Below are 18645 nucleotides of genomic sequence, written 5' to 3' on the forward strand. Positions count from 1 at the left end.
TGTAACACTATTCTACAAGCAATTTGTTCATAGGGATCAAACATCTAATTATTTTTTCTTAAAACAAGTTTAATGAGGTATCTTTTTAAATCAAAGCAATTGATGTAGGTGTGTTAATATTAACATGCTACTTAGCAGCTTGGTTTGGTTAATAAATTTGAAAAAATAAATATGAAACAAATTAAAACATTGTAACTCTGTCTAGGGTGAGATTCATGTTGTAATTATCTGAGGCACACATTCTACTAAATAATCAACAACCTCCAGCACTAACCAACACACATGGAACTTTTGTAATGTGTGCCTGGAAAAGAAAACTTACCGTCACATCTGAAAATCCAACAAAGGTATCATGTTCTCCAAAATGAGCCTGCACGGGTGACTTTGCTGATGATGGATCTGCTAGTTCTGAAGAAGGAACACCATAGAATGCAACAACGCAATCAACTTCTGGAACCAACACGGCACTCGCAATAGATAAAGCGCCACCCATGCAAAAACCAGTCACCCCAACCTGCAAAGTAAAACATGAGTATATCATTATTTACTGCCATAAATGATAAACAACCATTAATGATCCATAGTGATTTTTTGTGAAATGCGATTTAGCCAGTTAAAACAACAGGCAACCAACCAATTGAAGTTTACTTCAATGCTTAAAAATTTAAATTACAAACATAAAATAAATAAGCTTATTATCAAACCAAAAATGACTAAGATATAGTTTCCCTCTGGATCCAATGTCACAGACCTCTACAGGTCAACAAACCGGCCTTATCTCTAAATGGAAAGATTCACCATTTTGTTAGTGGTATTTCCTCGAATATCAAATCTGGGACAACTATGAAGCCACAAATGCCAACAGTTGTATAACTTTCTATTTATGGTGAATGGACAAGAATCTGCTTATAAATAAAGAATTGCCATAGCAATAGCTGAACCTTCATACAGTGACTGATGTACCAGTTGACAGTGCAACAGTTAAGCATACCATTGGCATGCATCCTCTTCATTAGTCTTTCTCATGTGTTCAAAAATTCAACTGGGGCAGTCTCATCAGACTCTTGTCCACCAACCCACTTCCTTTTATGAATACAAAATGTCAAAACACCAAAACAGTTCTGGAATCCCCCATAATGAATCAATGTAAGAAATTTAAGAATGCCACAAATAAATGCTACATTGCCAGATTCTTCCATGGCAGCCCAGGGTCCCGGTCCGGTCTCTGGCCCAAATACGGGTCCGGATGCGGTCCAGCCCAAATTTGGCCAGGGTCCCACATTTTGACTGTGGGTTCACTGTGAAGGACCCGAGGAGAATTTTGCCGTACATGCAGCAAATTTTGACATGAGCAGCAGAACCCAGGCAGATTTTGATGAGTTTTAGACTTTTTTTTAATTTTTTTAGTTCTTTTATGGTCTATTTTGGTCAAATCAACCCTCCAACCCTAAAATAGACCACTAAAAAGGCCAAAAAGGTGAAACATATCTCATTTGTGCATTTGTGAATGAAAAAGAAAACTTCTTGCCTCCATTGCTAAACTTTCTTGTTTGCTTGCCATTGCTCAAGGAATGTTGAAGGGTGATTGTTGCATGCTCTAAGCTAGTTTGTGAGCTATTCCTATGTGCTTCCAAGTGTTGAGAACTCCTCAAAGACATTGAAGAGGAAGATTTCAACAAAAGAGGTAGGTTTTTGTTAATTTTGTTTGTTTTTTTTAATTTTTCATTGTATTTTTTTACAAAATAAAATGAACTCTCTAGTTTTATTTTATTTTTTCATTTTGGTTTGTGGCTTTGTATGTTGTTTATGGATTCATAGAATGGCAAGTGCTTCTAGTACTAGGAACTCTCGGTTTAAAACAGACCCGGGCTCTCCACTATGGAAATATGTGGAAATGGTTCAGCAACTACCAGGTGGAGGAGGTTTCCTTTGGATTTGCTGCCATTGCAAAGAGGAATATAAAAGCTCTTATAGTAGAGTGAAAGAACATTTATGCTTCATCCCTTAGAAAGGCATCAAGTTTTGTACAGGCAAGCCAAGAGTTGAAGGGCAGCCTCCACCTAAAACCCTTCTTGCAAACTCTATTGTACTAAAATTTATTGAAGAGCAAAGACAAGCAGATGAAGCAGCTGGGAATGCAATTGTTCATCCTTTGGAAAGGTCTGGAAGTAAAAAAACATCGAAGGCCTCTATGGCTTCAATTTCCAATGAACAGCCCGTAGAGGGCCATCTATTCTTGTGTGTTCCTCAAGAACTAGTGACAAATAAGAGCAAAGGGGCCCTTGGAAATGTCATTTCACAATGAGGCTAGAGACATTGCCGAGCAAGACATAGCTAGATGCATCTATGCAAATGGATTGGCATTTATAGTTGTTCTCTGACCGTATTGGCAAAAAATGGTGAGATCAATTAATGAGGCTCCAAGGGGGTTCAAGGGCCAAGGTTATGAGAAGGTGCGTACCACTTTATTGGACAAAGAGGTGAAACATGTAGAGGATTCCTTGAAGCCCATCAAGGATTCATGGTTCAAAACGGGTGTGTCCATTGTATCTGATAGATGGAAAGATGCAAGAAATCGCACTTTGGTCAATGTTATTGCACTGTCCATGAGAGGTGCAATGTTTTTGAGAGCAGTGGATTGTGAAGGGCAAGTGAAGGATGGTCCATTCATTGCAAACATTATTTTCCAAGCCACTGAGCAAGTTGGCCCTCAAAATGTCATTCAGGCGATAACAAACTACAAACACATTTTTTGGAGACCTTGTGCTGTCCACTCACTCAACCTAATGCTGCAAAAAATAGGCAAGAAAGTTGAGTGGATCAAAAAAATGTATGATGATGCCAAGGAGATCCAAATGTTCATCACGAACCACCACATATCACAACCCATATTTAGACAATTCTCAAGATTGGAGCTCTTGACGATAAGTTAAATTATTTAAAATTTAAATATTTTTTAGACTCTAGTTTGGTAAACTTTCTAAGTTTTTTATTTTTTGTTTGATTTTAATTTATTATTGTTTTGATTTTGAAATAGGTTACTGAGACCCGTTATGCCTCCAACACTATTGTTTTGAGACACCTTGTGAAGGTTAAAGAGGGATTGTCTAAAATGGTAATCAATGCTAGCTGGAGCATATGGAGGCAATCTAGTAGTACAAGGGCAGCTGCCATTAAGGCAATGATACTAGATGACTCTTGGTGGGATCGTGTTGGGTACCTCCTAAGATTTACTGAGCCTATATTGAGCATGATCTGATACACTAGCATGGATAGGCCTTGCTAGGGTAAGGTATATGATGGCATTGACTCCATGATTGAGGAAATGAGAAAAAATCATAAATGAGAAAAAGCAAGTTCTTGAAGAAAAAATCTTCAAGGAACTACAGAAAATCATGGTGGAGAGATGGAACAAAATGACTACCCCTTTGCATCTCCTGGCATTTGCATTGAGCCCAAGAACTATAATCAGGCAGTCCTTAATGAGAGTAGCACTAGAGTTGCCCCATGCAGAGATCCTGAAGTTGCTCATGGGTACAAGGCAGCCCTTCATAGACTATTTCTTGATCTCATACGGCCTATGGTGAGGTCTAAATTCATGAGTTTCGCAAGCACCGATGATTGTGATCTTGATGCTCTTTTAGACAAGTGTTGGTGCTCATAAATGGTGGTGCTTCCATGGAGAAATATACCAGCACCTACAGCCCATTGCCATCAAAGTTTAATCACAAGTTCTTAACTGTTAAGATTCTAATTTATAAATTCTTGTTGATGAATATTACATTTATATTTAAATTTTTATTCATAACTCTTAAACTCTCTAATTTCAAAATTGAAAATCTTGATAGGTTTCTAGTTCATCATCATCCGAGAGAAATTGGAGCACATACACATTCATCCACTCAATAAAACGCAATAGACTACATTCCAAGAGGGCAGAAGGTTTGGTCTATGTGCATTCAAACTTGATGCTCCTAACACACAAAGACAATACCTACGACAAAGGGGAGGCAAGGCATTGGGATGTTGTGTTGATTTTAAGGTAGTGCTCGTTAACCACAGGCAAACATTAGATATGTTGCCTTCCCAACCATAGACGATAAGCTCTTATCGTCACCCCTGAGCACGCTACATAAATTTCCCACCATCAATTGATCTGCTTGTACATGAATTTGATCTGCCTGATTATGATCGAACTTGCTGTCTGATCTCAGTTCCATAGAGGGAAGACCACGTCCATATATATCCGTCAAAAGGAGATATCCAAGACTCGGCTCTCATCAAGGAGGCACGACCTTCATGAAGCATCGCATGCCTTCAAATGAGGGGTGGCGGACTTTAACCAAAACTCGGCCCCTTTGAAACAAATCCGATAAGTCAAACTGGATAATGTATGTTTAATCATTAAACCTGATAATGCATATGTGACTTAATAAAAATATTAGAGGATTAATATAAGTTGATAGATTCATCAAATGTGTAAGGCCAATAGGCCATTCACACATTTGATCTTGTTGAGTCGGCCTGTAGGATTTCTATCGACGCTATATCATCAACACTCCCTCTTAGCTAGGGAGGAATCCTTCTTAATCTCTACAAGTCACATCACCTCATTGATGACTAACATAATGACTACAGTCATGTGAATGAAAGAAGCTTATCACCTCATCGTGATGTTTGACCACAATGGCTACTCCCAAAGGGTGAATACACACAAATGCTAAGTCATGGAGTCTCTCACATGGCATCCACCATACCTACTCGCAGAGGGTGGAACAAGGGCTGGAACCTCAAACTTCTCTCACAAAGAAGAATGCACAACAAGGGCTGATACCTCAAACTTCTCTCACAGAGAAGAATGCATAACAAGGGTTGATACCTCAAACTTCTCTCACAGAGAAGAATGCATAACAAGGGCTGAAACCTCAAACTTCTCTCACAGAGAAGAATGCATCTCCACCATGCCTACTCGCAAAGGGTGGATCCACCATACCTACTTGCAGAGGGTGGAAAGAAGGGTTGGAACCTCAAACTTCTCTCACAGAGAAGAATGCACAACAAGGGACGATACCTCAAACTTCTCTCACAGAGAAGAATGCATAACAAGGGTTGATACCTCAAACTTCTCTCACAGAGAAGAATGCATCTCCACCATGCCTACTCGCAGAGGGTGGATCAAACTTCTCCCAGAGAAAAATGCATTAACAAGGGATTGCACCTCGAACTTCTCACAGGAAAAGAACTCATTAACAAGGGATTGCACCTCGAACTTCTCACAAGAAAAGAACTCATTAACAAGGGATTGCACCTCAAACTTCTCTCTCATAGAGAAGAACTCATTAACAAGGAATTGCACCTCGAACTTCTCTCTCTCAGAGAAGAACTCATTAACAAGAACTTTCACCTCAAATTTCTCCATCACAGAGAAAAATGCATTAACCAAATCTTCATGATGACATGGCTCCCTCTAAAGCTGAAATGTCAGGCTCCCTCTAAAGCTAAAATGTCAAGCTCCCTCTGAAGCTGAAAAACAAGCTCTCTCTAAAGCAAATATCAACCTTCTGATCTCTTCGTCCAAGGTTACTTCTGACGATATGTCAGACTTCCTCTGAATGCTGATTCTTCCTCTACGAAGAAATGCAAGCGATCTTCCTACCTTGAATAGAGATTCGTCAGTGCCTGAACCTTGGGTAGAGGGACCGCCAATGAAAAGCATAATTTTGGCAGCAGTGCCAGGCACACAAGCCCCGCGGCCACGCTGAGAGCAGTGCTAGCACAACGTACAGCTCTTGCATCTGTCTGCGCCGCCCACGGATCCTTCTGCAACTCTTCCAAAACCAAATTCAAAGTGAATTCACACTGGGAAGTTGGCAACAAGAATCGGGTGATGCTCTAAGCAGAGAGGTCGTCCTTGATGTTGATTACATCGTCAACAAACTTGCAGATAGCGTCAAGCGTTCTATCAATTTGCTATCGTAAATTAGGATTGGGAGCAATACTAGACTTACTGAGCCAATAATGCCCGACCATGTGGCCCTTGTCCGGATTGGCAATCAAACCAGCCTCAAGCTCTTCCAAGGCCTTAAAAGCGCTTTGAAACTTGGGTTCCATTGCCTCCACGAATTCATCCGTAAACCCGATTCGGATGACATCGATATACAATCCGAGCTCCTTGTGCTGATAAAGCCAATCCAAGTATTGATTCCACAGGGTTGCAGGCTCCATCTCTAGCCTTTTCTTCTTCAAAAAAAAATTGTATTGAGCACAGAAACCTCTCCAACCACAGCAGCCCGAGTTCGAGTCACAAGCCAGCATCTTTCAACGCTGACAATGCCGAGCTTTGAAATCTTGGGCGAAATCCTGTGACTGGGCAGCAGGCAACTTTTTGCACAGGTTGTTGTCTGCGTTCCCCCACAGAACTTCAGACGAAAAGGATTTTGGGCCATCATACTTGTTCTCAAGGCCTTGGGAGACTCGATCCCCTAATTGCCACTTGATTTGTTTAGACGCCTGACCGACGCCACTGTGAAGGGTGGAGATCAACGAATGTAATCATTGCATTATCCTCTGTAGTCGCCTTTCGATCTGGAAGAGATCATAAATCTTCAATTGTTTTTGATTGAATTTCCCTTGAGAGCACAGGATCTACCATCAAGCAATTAGGCTCTATAGAAGGAACCTGGCTCTAATACCATGTTGATTTTAAGGTAGTGCTCATTAACCACAGGCAAACATCAGATCTGTTACCTTCCCAACCATAGACGATAAGCTCTTATCGTCACCCCCGAGCACGCTACATAAATTTCCCACCATCAATTGATCTGCTTGTACATGAATTTGATCTGCCTGATTATGATCGAACTTGTTGTCTGATCTCAGTTCCATAGAGGGAAGACCATGTCCATATATATCCATCGAAAGGAGATATCCAAGACTCGGCTCTCATCAAGGAGGCACGACCTTCATGAAGCATCGCATGCCTTCAAATGAGGGGTGGCGGACTTTAACCAAAAGTCAACCCCTTTGAAACAAATCCCATAAGTCAAACTCGATAATGTATGTTTAATCATTAAACCTGATAATGCATATGTGACTTAATAAAGATATTAAAGGATTAATATAAGTTGATAGATTCATCAAATGTGTAAGGCCAACAGGGCATTCACACATTTGATCTTGTTGAGTCAACTTGTAGGATTTCTACCGACGCTATATCATCAACATGTTGAACCAAAACGTGCAGAGTTAGATGATTCAATTGCCCGCCTTGGTGCACTTGGAGTTGATGATGATGATCTTGAACTACCTAATGATCATGAGGCTACTCCTAAGGCTGAGATTGCTAGTACTGATGCCAGTGGCACTGTTTGTGCTTCTAGTTTGCCACAGCAAGAGGATGATATGTTTGATGACTTTTGATAATATGGCTGATTGTTAATGTTGATATTATTATTTTCGAACTGAAACATTGATATGGTGGTGTATTTTGGCATTTTGCTATGTTGTTTGGACTAAAACATTAATATATATAATGGTGTATTTGCTATGTTACTTTACTATTAGCATAGTTGATAGTGGTATATTATGAACTTATTCGCTGCTACATATATTTTTTATTTTTATATGTATTTGTATGGATGAACCCAAAGCAAGACCGAAAACACCCAAAAAAAAAAATTGAACAAACCCACGAACCTAAATCCAAATCCAAACCAGGACTAGCAACTTAGAATAGATGAATTAATATAGATAGGTACCATCGTACCAAAGTTCGGTAAGAATCTTGGAGGGGAGTTTCACCATAAACTATCTTTAAGTAATAATTAACTCCAAAGATTGCTTTTATCATAGGGAAAAGATAAGAAATTGCATCCATACAGATAGTCTTCACATGATAAGGGCAAACCTATAGCGTATTAGTATTTGTTTGATTACTAAGCATGTATAGAACCTCATTGACGCAAACAAACTCAGGGCAATGCCCACAACATTGTCTACCCCATAAACTTAAAATATGTAAGGGGACATTACTCTTTTTTTTTCGGGGGGGGGGGGGGGGGGTGTAAGTGTTATCTTATGGGGATAGCTCCCTATATTATATTCAAAAAGAAACCATGGTAAACATAATAGTGTTAGAATAATAATTCCATATATTGTTAATGGTCAATATTGTATTTAATGTGTCTACAGTAATTTGTTAGGTAGATAGAAGTAGGTATCATAATTAATATCTACAATCATTTGTAACTTCTATAAATGTAATCTTTCCTTCAGTTAATAAAAAGTTTTTTTACCAATTCATTATCTGAACATGGTATCAGAGCCGCCTAGGGTTTTTGCATCTGTCTAACCCTAAAAATCACGGGCCTGTGAGGGTGTGTTCGTGGTCGGATCTGTCTGTTCGCTCCAGCACGACTTCCGTCTCCACCATCCACTCAAAATCGCGTCTATATTTCAGCTCATTGAGCCCGCATGATCTCTGTCCGCATTTTTTCCGACGGTGTTGTTTTCCGCGATTTTCGCATCTGTGTCCACACGATCTTTTTAAGCGTGCAAACAAAAAAAAACCCGCGTTTTTTTTTTTTTTTTTTGCTTAGCGTCGACTATTTGTAGCGCGATCTGCAACCATTTTTCTAGGCGACAACTACTGTATTTCGCGACCCGCGACCTCTATCTTCTGCAATGACGGATTTTTCCTTTGCTCGCGTCGGTTTTGCTCGCGATTTTTTCGGTCGTTGATCTTCAATCTTTCTGCACGCGACCCTCTGCATTTTTTGTGCGATTTTTCGCACCTAATCTATAACGTGTGCCTAGGGTTTTGTTTGAACCCTCTGATTTTTACTGCGTCTCGGGTTTTTAAAACCCTCAGTCTATTTCCAGCATGTGCAACCTCAATTTTTTGGCGGTTATGGTTTAGCCAACTAGGGTTTTATCAAAACCCTCAGTTTTTCGGTTGGATGAAATTTTAAACCACAGGTTCTTGGTGGGTTTTTCGAGATCTAAATTGGGTCGTCGTTTAATTTTTTTGGGTCTTTCAAAAATTTTGCCTCGAAAACTGTGCTATAGTTTTAATTTCTGCCTCTAAATCCAACTTGCATCCTCTTTTTTTTGTGCATTCGTGCTTTCACCAGTTGGACCTTGGGGTACGTGATGGCATCTCTAACGAATATAATGCTCTAAAGCAGCCAGAAATTCAACGGCCGCAACTACAACACTTGGAAGTAGCGTATGTTAACATTTTTTGAGTACCGATGTCTTGATGCAGTTGTTCTAGGCACGTATCAACGTCCAGACACTGTCGGAAAGATCAGGACAAATGGGATGAACGCAACCAGGAAGCCGTCATGCTCATCAAACTCTTTGTTACCGATGAGCAGTTACCTCAAGTACCGTCCGTCAAAACTGCAAAGGAAATATGGGATCATTTGAAAAGTCTTCATGAAACCTCTAACAAGAGCAGGTGTTCTTTCTTAAGAATATGCTCTTCACGATCATGATGGATGAAAAAACATCTCTTCGGGAGCATCTAACAAAGATCAAGGATATTCGCAACCAACTAGAAGCTATTGGTCGAAAAATGGAGGAAGAAGATATGGTGGTCATTACTCCGAAGAGTCTTCCACGGTCATATGAGCATTTCATCGAAACACTCAATATCACTTCTATTGACGTCGATTTGAAGTTTTCCGATCTTTGTAACAAGCTTTTACAACAAGATCGGTGGCGACAGCAGTTTGGAAGCAGTACCAGCTCTCCCTCCACCGAGCAAGCATTCTCTGCCAAATCTTCTGCTAAGAACAAAGGGAAGACTCAATCTTCTCAGCCGAAAAGCTCTGGTTATTCTCAGGACAGCAAGAAGAAGAAGAACGTTCAATGCAATTATTGTCACGAGTTTGGTCACATGAAGGTCGAGTGTCGAATTCGATTGGCTTCTAAACAAAAGAAGCAAGGAGGGTCTCAACATAAAGCAAATGTCGTCGAACAATCTGAGTAGAAAGAATTTGCTTTCTATGCTTTTATGGCCAAGAGAACAGCAGATCCAGTACACTCTTCTACCTGGTATATTGATTCAGGAGCTTCGCGGCATTTTACTCATCGTCGGGATTGGTTCACGAAATTTGAACCATTTTCGGATTCAGTAATCTTCAGAGGAGAAGAGTACACAATTGTTGGTAAGGGCACTGTCCAGATTCACTCAGGAGGTAGAAATTTAATTTTTCTTGATGTCTACTATGTTCCAGGCATGGAGCATAATCTCCTCTCCGTCAGTCAGATCATGAGGCATTCTCCTCAATTAGATGTTGACTTCACTTCGTCCATCTGCAGCATCGTTGATAGGGAGACTCATACTACAATCGCTATGGGACTTGAAGATCATGGTTTGTATAGACTTGCTGATTCCAGTGATTCTCAAGAGCATACTTTGGTTCCTAGGAGTACATCCATCAGAACACTTTGGCATCATCGTTATGGGCACTTAAACATGCACTATCTCTCTTAGTTATATCAGGAGGGTTTAGTTGCTGGTCTACCTGAGATCCAACCTCAAAATCATGGAGTTTGTGCAGCCTGTCAAGCTGGGAAGCAGCATCGGACACCATTCTCGGATGGTGATTCTTGATGAGCTTCCAAGGTCCTTCAATTGGTTCACGCTTGATGTATGTGGGCCAATGAACACTCCATCTGTTACTGGTTGCAGGTACTTCTTGTTATTTGTTGACGATTTCAGTCGTAAAATGTGGGTGTATTTTCGGAAAAATAAATCAGATGTGTTCAGTACATTTCAGCAGTTTAAGGCCTTAGTTGAGAAAGAATCTGGTTCTCAAATTGTCACTCTAAGGTCCGATAATGGGGGGGGGGGGGGGATTTTGTTCCAATGACTCCTCTACATTTTGTGCTACGCATGGCATTAAATGCCAACTCACCACACCATACACCCCTCAGTAGAATGGTGTAGTTGAACGTAGAAATCGCACCATTACTAAAATGGCTCGTTCTATGATAGAACATAGAAATGTTCCTAAGAAATACTGGGCTGAAGCAGTTTACATTGCAGTCTATCTGCTAAATCGGTCACCTACACATGTCATTAAGAAGATGACTCCTATAGACGCTTGGTCAGGACGCAAGCCTAAAGTGGGCCATTTGAAAGTCTTTGGTTCTACGGCTCATGTATGGATTCCAGACGCTAAGAGTGTTAAGCTGGATTCAAAGAGCCAAACACTTATGTTTACTGGTTACAGCGACAACCACAAGGCCTACAAGTTGATTGATGTAGAGACAGATCGTGTCATTTTCAGTCGTGATGTTGTGGTTGATGAGACTACTGGTCCATTTATGCCTTCTACTACTCCTAATCTTGCGACTCAATCTGTGAAGACTCCCGATGTAGGTGTTCGTCTTCCTCTTGGTTCCCATGATGGGAGGGCTTCAAAGTATTCTAACTCTGAAGATGAGGAATCTACCGATCCAGCACCACCTGATTTTCCACAGGATTCGCATCCAGATGACTTTGTTCCAGAAACTCCAGGGGATGTTGTTCCTCCAATGCCAGATGTTGGTACTTCTACCCTCGGGCCTAAATGGTGGACCAAGACTATCGGAGATCTTCATGATGATGAGCTTATTGAGGGCAGATCCGCTTGCAGTAAGAGAAAGCAGCAAAATACAATCAACTTTGCACTTATGCTCAACATTCACAGCATCCATGAGCCCCAGACATATTCTGAGGCTAAAGGCATTCCTGAGTGGGAAAAGGCTATGGAGACCGAATACCATAGTCCTCTAAAGAATCACACTTGGGTTCTTTCTGATTTGCCTCCTGGAAAAAAAATCTATCAGCTATAAATGGGTTTACAAAGTCAAGTATCATGTAGATGGTACTTTGGATAAGTACAAGGCCAGATTGGTTGCTCAGGGTTTTACACAGCGGGGGGGCATTGACTACGACGAGACTTTTGCTCCTACTGCCAAGATGAGTATAATTCGTCTTCTTCTCGCCATTGCAGCTCAGTTTGGATGGAAACTTCACCAGATGGATGTTAAGAGTGCATTCATCAATGGTGACTTGCAGGAAGAAGTTTATATGACTCAACCTCCTGGCTTCAAGGTTCCTGGTAAGGAACATCAAGTTTGTAGATTGGTAAAAGCCCTCTATGGCCTGAAGCAAGTCCCTCGAGCTTGGTACTTCAAGATTGATCAGTATTTGGTTGAACATGGTTTTCAACGCAGTCCCTCTGACACTAATCTGTACGTCAAACTTTCTGGTGATGAGATCCTATTTCTTGTTGTCTACGTGGATGACTTGATCATTACTGGAAATTCAACACATTTGATTGTCGCAATCAAACAAGACTTGTGCCAAGCTTTTGACATGACAGATTTGGGGCTTCTCCATTATTGCTTAGGTGTCATAGTGTGGCAAACTGATGACAGTATCTTTATTTCATAGTCCAAGTATGCCCGTAGTTTAATGGATAAGTTTCGAATGCAGGATTGTAAACCTGCTTCCACACCTATGGAGAAAGGGCTGAAGTTATCAGCCAAGTCTAATTCACTTGCAGTAGATGAAACAAAATTTAGACAGCTAGTAGGCAACCTCATCTATCTCACTGCCACTAGACCTGACATCAGTTTCGCTGTCAGCTACATCTCTCACTTCATGATAGCTCCAAAAGCTGATCATTGGATTGCAGCGAAGCGAGTGTTACGATATGTGAAAGGCACTTCAAACTATGGCATTCTGTATACTAGGTGCAACGATCCAAAGCTGATTGGTTATACTGACTCAAATTGGGCAGGATCAATGGATGATAGAAAATCCACTTCTGGGTACATATTCAGTTTGGGTATTGGTGTTGTCACTTGGAGAAGCAAGAAGCAACAAGTCATGGCTCTTTCCTCGACCAAAGCTGAATATCGAGGAATAGTCAAGGCCGCATGTGAGGCAGTTTGGCTTCGAAGGATGCTTTATGGCATGCAGATGCCGCAAGCAAGTCCTTCTCCCTTGTACACTGATAATCAAGGGATGCTCAAACTAGCCAAAAATCCAGTCTTCCATGAATATACCAAGCATGTTGAACTTCATTGTCAGTACATCCACAAGCTGGTAGAAGACGGATCAGTTCAATTGCAGTATGTTCCAACAGCAGATCAGACTACAGATATTCTCACCAAGTCTCTGAGTTCGGATAAATTTGTAAAATTCAGGGGGCAACTTGGTGTTTTTGATAGATTGACCATTAAGGGAGGGTGTTAGAATAATAATTCCTTATATTGTTAATGGTCAATATTGTATTTAATGTGTCTACAATAATTTGTTAGGTAGATAGAAGTAGGTATCATTATTAATATCTACAATCATTTGTAACTTCTATAAATGTAATCTTTCCTTCAGTTAATAAAAAAAAATTTACTAGTTCATTATCTGAACAAATAGAACATTGCCAACCCATAGCAAAGGCAAACAAAATGGCAATGACACCTAGCTATCTAAACCATCCCAACAAATAACATTTCATACTACTGGAACAACCCACCCCAAGATCTTCTCCCCCACAAACAACTCCTATCTAGACCAACCTATCCTGAAAATCAAACCAAGTTTCTACAGAAGAACCCAATGCCTTTGCAGAGCAATAGCAGCTTCCTTGCTTGGTTCGCTGAAAAAGGGGTCTTATCTGAGAAAATCGCTTTACACAACTTGTTGTATTCTTGTCGCTAGATACACTCGTAGAAGATCTTCCACGTAGTCGACGTCGAGATCCTATCCTCTCCTCAATTTTGTCCCTCTCCTCCTCTGCCTTGGAGAGTTGACTCCCCATCGTCGTCTCCCATTTGACCAAATAATAGGGACAGAGGCCTATGCAAGTTGCCCAACTCGATTTCATATATTTGGTCCACCACTTTGGGCCAAAATGCCTGGGCGACAAAATCGCTTCCAACTTGATACCCGATTTCTGTAGAGTCGATTGCTTGAACAATCGCGTGGAAAAAGAGACTGAAAATTCACCCATCATGGTAGTGCCCTTCTCCTAAAATGAGTCCAAAATCATTTCAAGCACCTTAAGAGTTTGCTCATCACCTATCATGAACAACCTTTTGTACTACTCCTCTCAAGTCTCCTCTACACACCTGCACCCGAACACTTCAAAAGCCATCCCGACCACCGCCCGGTTCTCTCTGTTGTAAGTAAAATGGGGTCGAAAAGCTCCTTATAACAACTCCTCCCTTGATTTCCCTTTCAAGATTTTTATCGAACTCCAATGTATCAAACCTGCAAAGGATGCTGAAAGATTCCTGGCGGTGTCCAACACAATTTCATCGGTCAATACATCCATAATTCGCATTCACATGCTCTGTCATCTTGGATCATATCCTACAGCAAATAGTTTTAGAAAAGCGTGTCCTTGTCCAATCCCTTGTCTAGGGTCGACAACCTACCATCTCCCTCCCTATTTACAATCTCTTGTAAATGCAACCACACATTCTCCCTTCCTATAACCACTTCTTCCAAACGGCAATCTACCCCTTTGTTAGCTAAATAGTCTGCCACCTTATTGCCTTCTCTAATATATAAGCCAAACTGTAATCTGCGAGTTTATCTAGCCATATTTTAATCTTTTGAATCCATTGCCTCATCTTCCAACTCCCTACATGGCCTTTATTGATCGCATTAATGCACACCTGTGAGTCTCCTTCGATCTCCACTCTCAAGTACCCCTTGGAGATGCATAACACGATGCCCCTCATCAAAGCCTCCATCTCAGCATAATTATTCATGGATACCCCCAAATATCCGTAGGTTGCCCATAAACATCTCCCTTGATCATCTCTGATCATACACCCAAAACAGAAAGAACATTACTCTAATTTGCCCTAGAATCCCCAAATAAGGTATGGACTATATTTAGGAATGAAATTGTTGATTTTATATCTTGATTTAGTGCATTTCAGATCTGCTCAATAATATTTTTATGTCTGTTACAACAATATATCTATATTTCCTGTAAGGGAATATTCAGGTCTGCTGTAATGATCTAATTATATCTGCATCAATTTATGTCTGCTCTGATTTTCTGCTCTTAATTGGATAGATATTCCTTCAATAAATCCCCTTATTCTGTTCTCATTCTGTCCTAATTCTATTCTTATTCTTCTCTGCCCTGCTCTAACTCAGAATCATTTTCATTTTATTGATCATTCCCTTCTTCTGTGATGCCCATCATATGGGGTTTGAACTCCCTTTTATATTTTTAATTTGGGGAGAGACACAACCGATGCCCTTTCATCATACCCACTGCCTTTCCACGTAGTTGGCCAAATTAAATAATTTCTGTATAATCTTATTTGCCAATAATTAATTTTGGGTCGGCCATCAATATATTCTTTTATTATTCCTTGGCATTATGGTGGTCCCTACCTAGATAAGATCAAAATAAAGTAATGTCATATCCCAGCTGTAGCTGAATACAGATCAAGTTTTTTCTGCATAGGAAACATATCCATGAGGTACCTATCTATAGATGCATATTGGATACATGGCTACTCATCACACATATGAAAGTGGTACCCCCACGCATAGTTTGCAGACTCAGACTCGGAGAGCATTGGCAAGTCCAAAATTTTCAACTCGACAACTTAAAATAATTAAAACACACATTTTTTTGCAAAATTCAATTCGAAAATTTATCAAATGAGTCTAAAAAACCATGAGGAAGTGTTTTTTATTAATTTTGATTTTTGAACACATATGGATTACAAAATCACATCATCGTGTGAGGCTGAATAGTGGGTACAATAGCTAGCTGCTAACTGATAACTATTATGAATTTATGATGATTGTCTTTGAAAATCATCATCATAAATTTCATATTTAAGCAAGTATAAAATTACAAGTTCTTATAATTTCCTCTTCGCCAACCTAGTGAAACTTTGGGGGCTAGAGGGTATGGTCTTTTGCACTCAATTGAGCTCCCTAATTGGTATAGAAGATTGCACCTGTGGCAATGACTTCACCATATAACAATTTGAAGTTGTGTTGGCATGTGAAGTCAATTTTGTTTACCCAGTATTGATTAAATAGATAAAGGTGAGTCTTCGGTAGTTCAACATGGTTAAATAAAAAAAAATGGGAGTTGATATTTCTGGCAATTTTTGGCCATTCAACATGTTAAAGTTAAACCTATAAAAACTCCCACAATAAAATTAAAAAAAACACAAGTTAAACCTGTGAAAACTCGTGCAGTAAAAAAACTCACAAATACTTGGCAACTAAGTGAGTATTCGCAGAGCTTGTGAAGTATGCGCTCGAGTATTCAGTAACTTGATATATAGTAGATTCTACCAAGTTTTCTTGTTTTGTTTAATCAAGCAATAGATATTGAAAGCCTAGAGAGGTACACATTTGCTATGTACGAAGTCCAAACATAAGACTCATGCCCCTGAGAATTTCATATACATAGTCTTTCCTAAATTATTTTGGCAGTCTTGAATCATCTCAAACCAATCCAACAGCCAAAAAAACAACTCCCAAAACTTAATTAAAGCTGTGAATCAATATCACATCTGCAAGTAATAATTAAAGCTGTAAATCAAGATCCTGAGTAACAATGCTTAGCTCTTGATTTCGATAGAATCTGTTAGCTTTATGTGATTCTCGGAGGCTGTGTTAGAGGAGAGCTGAAAACCGAGTACACATATGATAAATGTCCCTTTCAGCTATTTCATTAAACACGGGAATGTTCATGACATATAACTTTAGATTTAGTGCAATTAAAGCTTTAACGCTCACCTTTTTTGAACCATTTTCCTTCAACCACTTCGCAGATGCCTTTATATCTTTAACAGCACCTATCCAATCAAGGCCATCCATCAAATGTTTTGCTTCTGCAGCATCCAAACCAACTTTCCCACGATACAAACTGCAAAAAACAAGTACCTCAAACTTTACCTTCATTAAAACATCATATTACTTTGCACACAAATACAACATTGCTATTTAGGAAAATCCAAATAGAGAGAAACTAAACCTTATAAGCTTGTTTTTTCAATTTCTGTATACTGGGAGAAGCTTAACTCAAGGGGTCAGGAACAGGTAAGTTAAATAGAAAGCCTATCAATTGTCTCAATCTAAAACTTACTACATAAAAGTCTTTAATTCAACAGGCTCTGCAATTGACAATGCTGCATATCTTTATGAAGATGGTAAAAAAAACTTACTCAGGAATGAGAGTCTTATAACCAGAATCCATTTTAGCTATATTAGCTGCATGATTCTTAATCTCATAGTCAACTCCCCACCACTCCTGCAACACCACAATCCCAGGTGCATCTTCTCTTCCCGTCACGTAAGCATCAAAGACCTGTAAGCATATACAATTTACAAAAGTCTGAGAACATACCTAGCAAATGAATACACAGCAAAAACATCATGGGTGTATATTATCGCAGGCCCAACACTTTGGGGCCAAATACTTAATTCGCAAGTGATATTACTCAGAAGCTTTCCCATTACAGGAAAGTAAAAATCACTACTAGCGTTGAAAGTAAATTGAAAAGTATGGCCTATCAAAACTACTAAAGAACACAAAAAATCACTAATCCAACAGTGAGAGGTCACATTAAATCTTAAAGAAATAAGAAGAGGAGGTCATATGGGGTCTCGTGTAAAGCATAACTATTGTATCCGTTGGCATGATAATTTATTATCCCATCATTGATTTACATAATTAACTTCGCGGAGATAAATTGATTTTTCATGGTAAATTCAGATTAAAACTGCTATTTTTCCCCCGCTTGTGCTCAGAGAGAGCAATGGCCGTAGATGCGGAAAAAAAGGGGATCTATTGAATTGAGGATTTCGAACGTATAGCTCACAAGAGGAAATTCAAGCCCTAATGCATAAGATCAGTTCCCACTCTTAATTCACAAAATATGTCCTAGAATAACAGGACCGACCACTGCATTAAAAATTCCTTCTTATTTTGAAATCGCAATCACCATAAACACTGAACGAAGAGCTTCTGGTGGATTACTAAAATAGAGCAGCGAAAAACCACCCTTATAAACGCAAAATTGATGTATTTCTGTGGCCTAGAAAAGGAGGGAGGGGGGTTTTGTGTAAGAGAAAGAAAAAGAGTACTACCGTATCATCACGCTCAATTTGAATCTTTTGGAACTGTGAAGTATCAGACGACGCCATTGCACGCACTGTCACCCTAAACGTAGTTCGCAGATTAGAGCGAGATCGAAATGGATATGGAGAGAAAAAAGTTTTAACGATGGTTTTGGCCGGTACCGAAAGCATGCTCATTTATTATTTCCCAGCGTCCACACCGCAGAGACTGCGTCGTCAACAATTATTATTTGCCGATAGACTGTGCGTTGAAAAATTATTGTTACTGGATAGTAGGCGTGATTATAGTGACACTAAGGGCTAGCAGTTATTCTTCAACTTTTTTAAAAGTCATTTGCAGAGTTTGTGGTTTAGGAATATTTGTTTTTTTTATTTTATTTTTAATCATTCAAAATTCTATTTTTTAAATGAAATGCAATTTGTAAATATGTAACTTGATGTAAATAATATATTCATTTGGTTTAGCAAGGTGAAGAAAAAAAGATACCTCACGATTGAAAACGTAGAAA

General features: G+C 39.6%; 1 protein-coding gene across 1 annotated transcript in view; it reads right to left on the bottom strand.

The window, feature by feature from the left end:
* Positions 1–18411, bottom strand: part of LOC131078627 (uncharacterized) — a 31390-nt gene extending 12979 nt beyond the window's left edge. Inside the window, exons 1-4 of the mRNA XM_058016381.2 lie at positions 18146–18411; positions 17221–17363; positions 16793–16922; positions 323–514 (exon numbers count right to left, since the gene is read on the bottom strand). Of these exons, the coding sequence (XP_057872364.2) occupies positions 323–514; positions 16793–16922; positions 17221–17363; positions 18146–18313 (633 nt within the window). The 5' untranslated portion in view covers positions 18314–18411. The remainder of the gene's footprint in view (positions 1–322; positions 515–16792; positions 16923–17220; positions 17364–18145) is intronic.
* Between the last annotated feature and the right edge of the window lie 234 nt (positions 18412–18645).

The sequence above is a fragment of the Cryptomeria japonica genome, chromosome 3, assembly GCF_030272615.1.
Source record: "Cryptomeria japonica chromosome 3, Sugi_1.0, whole genome shotgun sequence".
Lineage (NCBI taxonomy): Eukaryota > Viridiplantae > Streptophyta > Pinopsida > Cupressales > Cupressaceae > Cryptomeria > Cryptomeria japonica.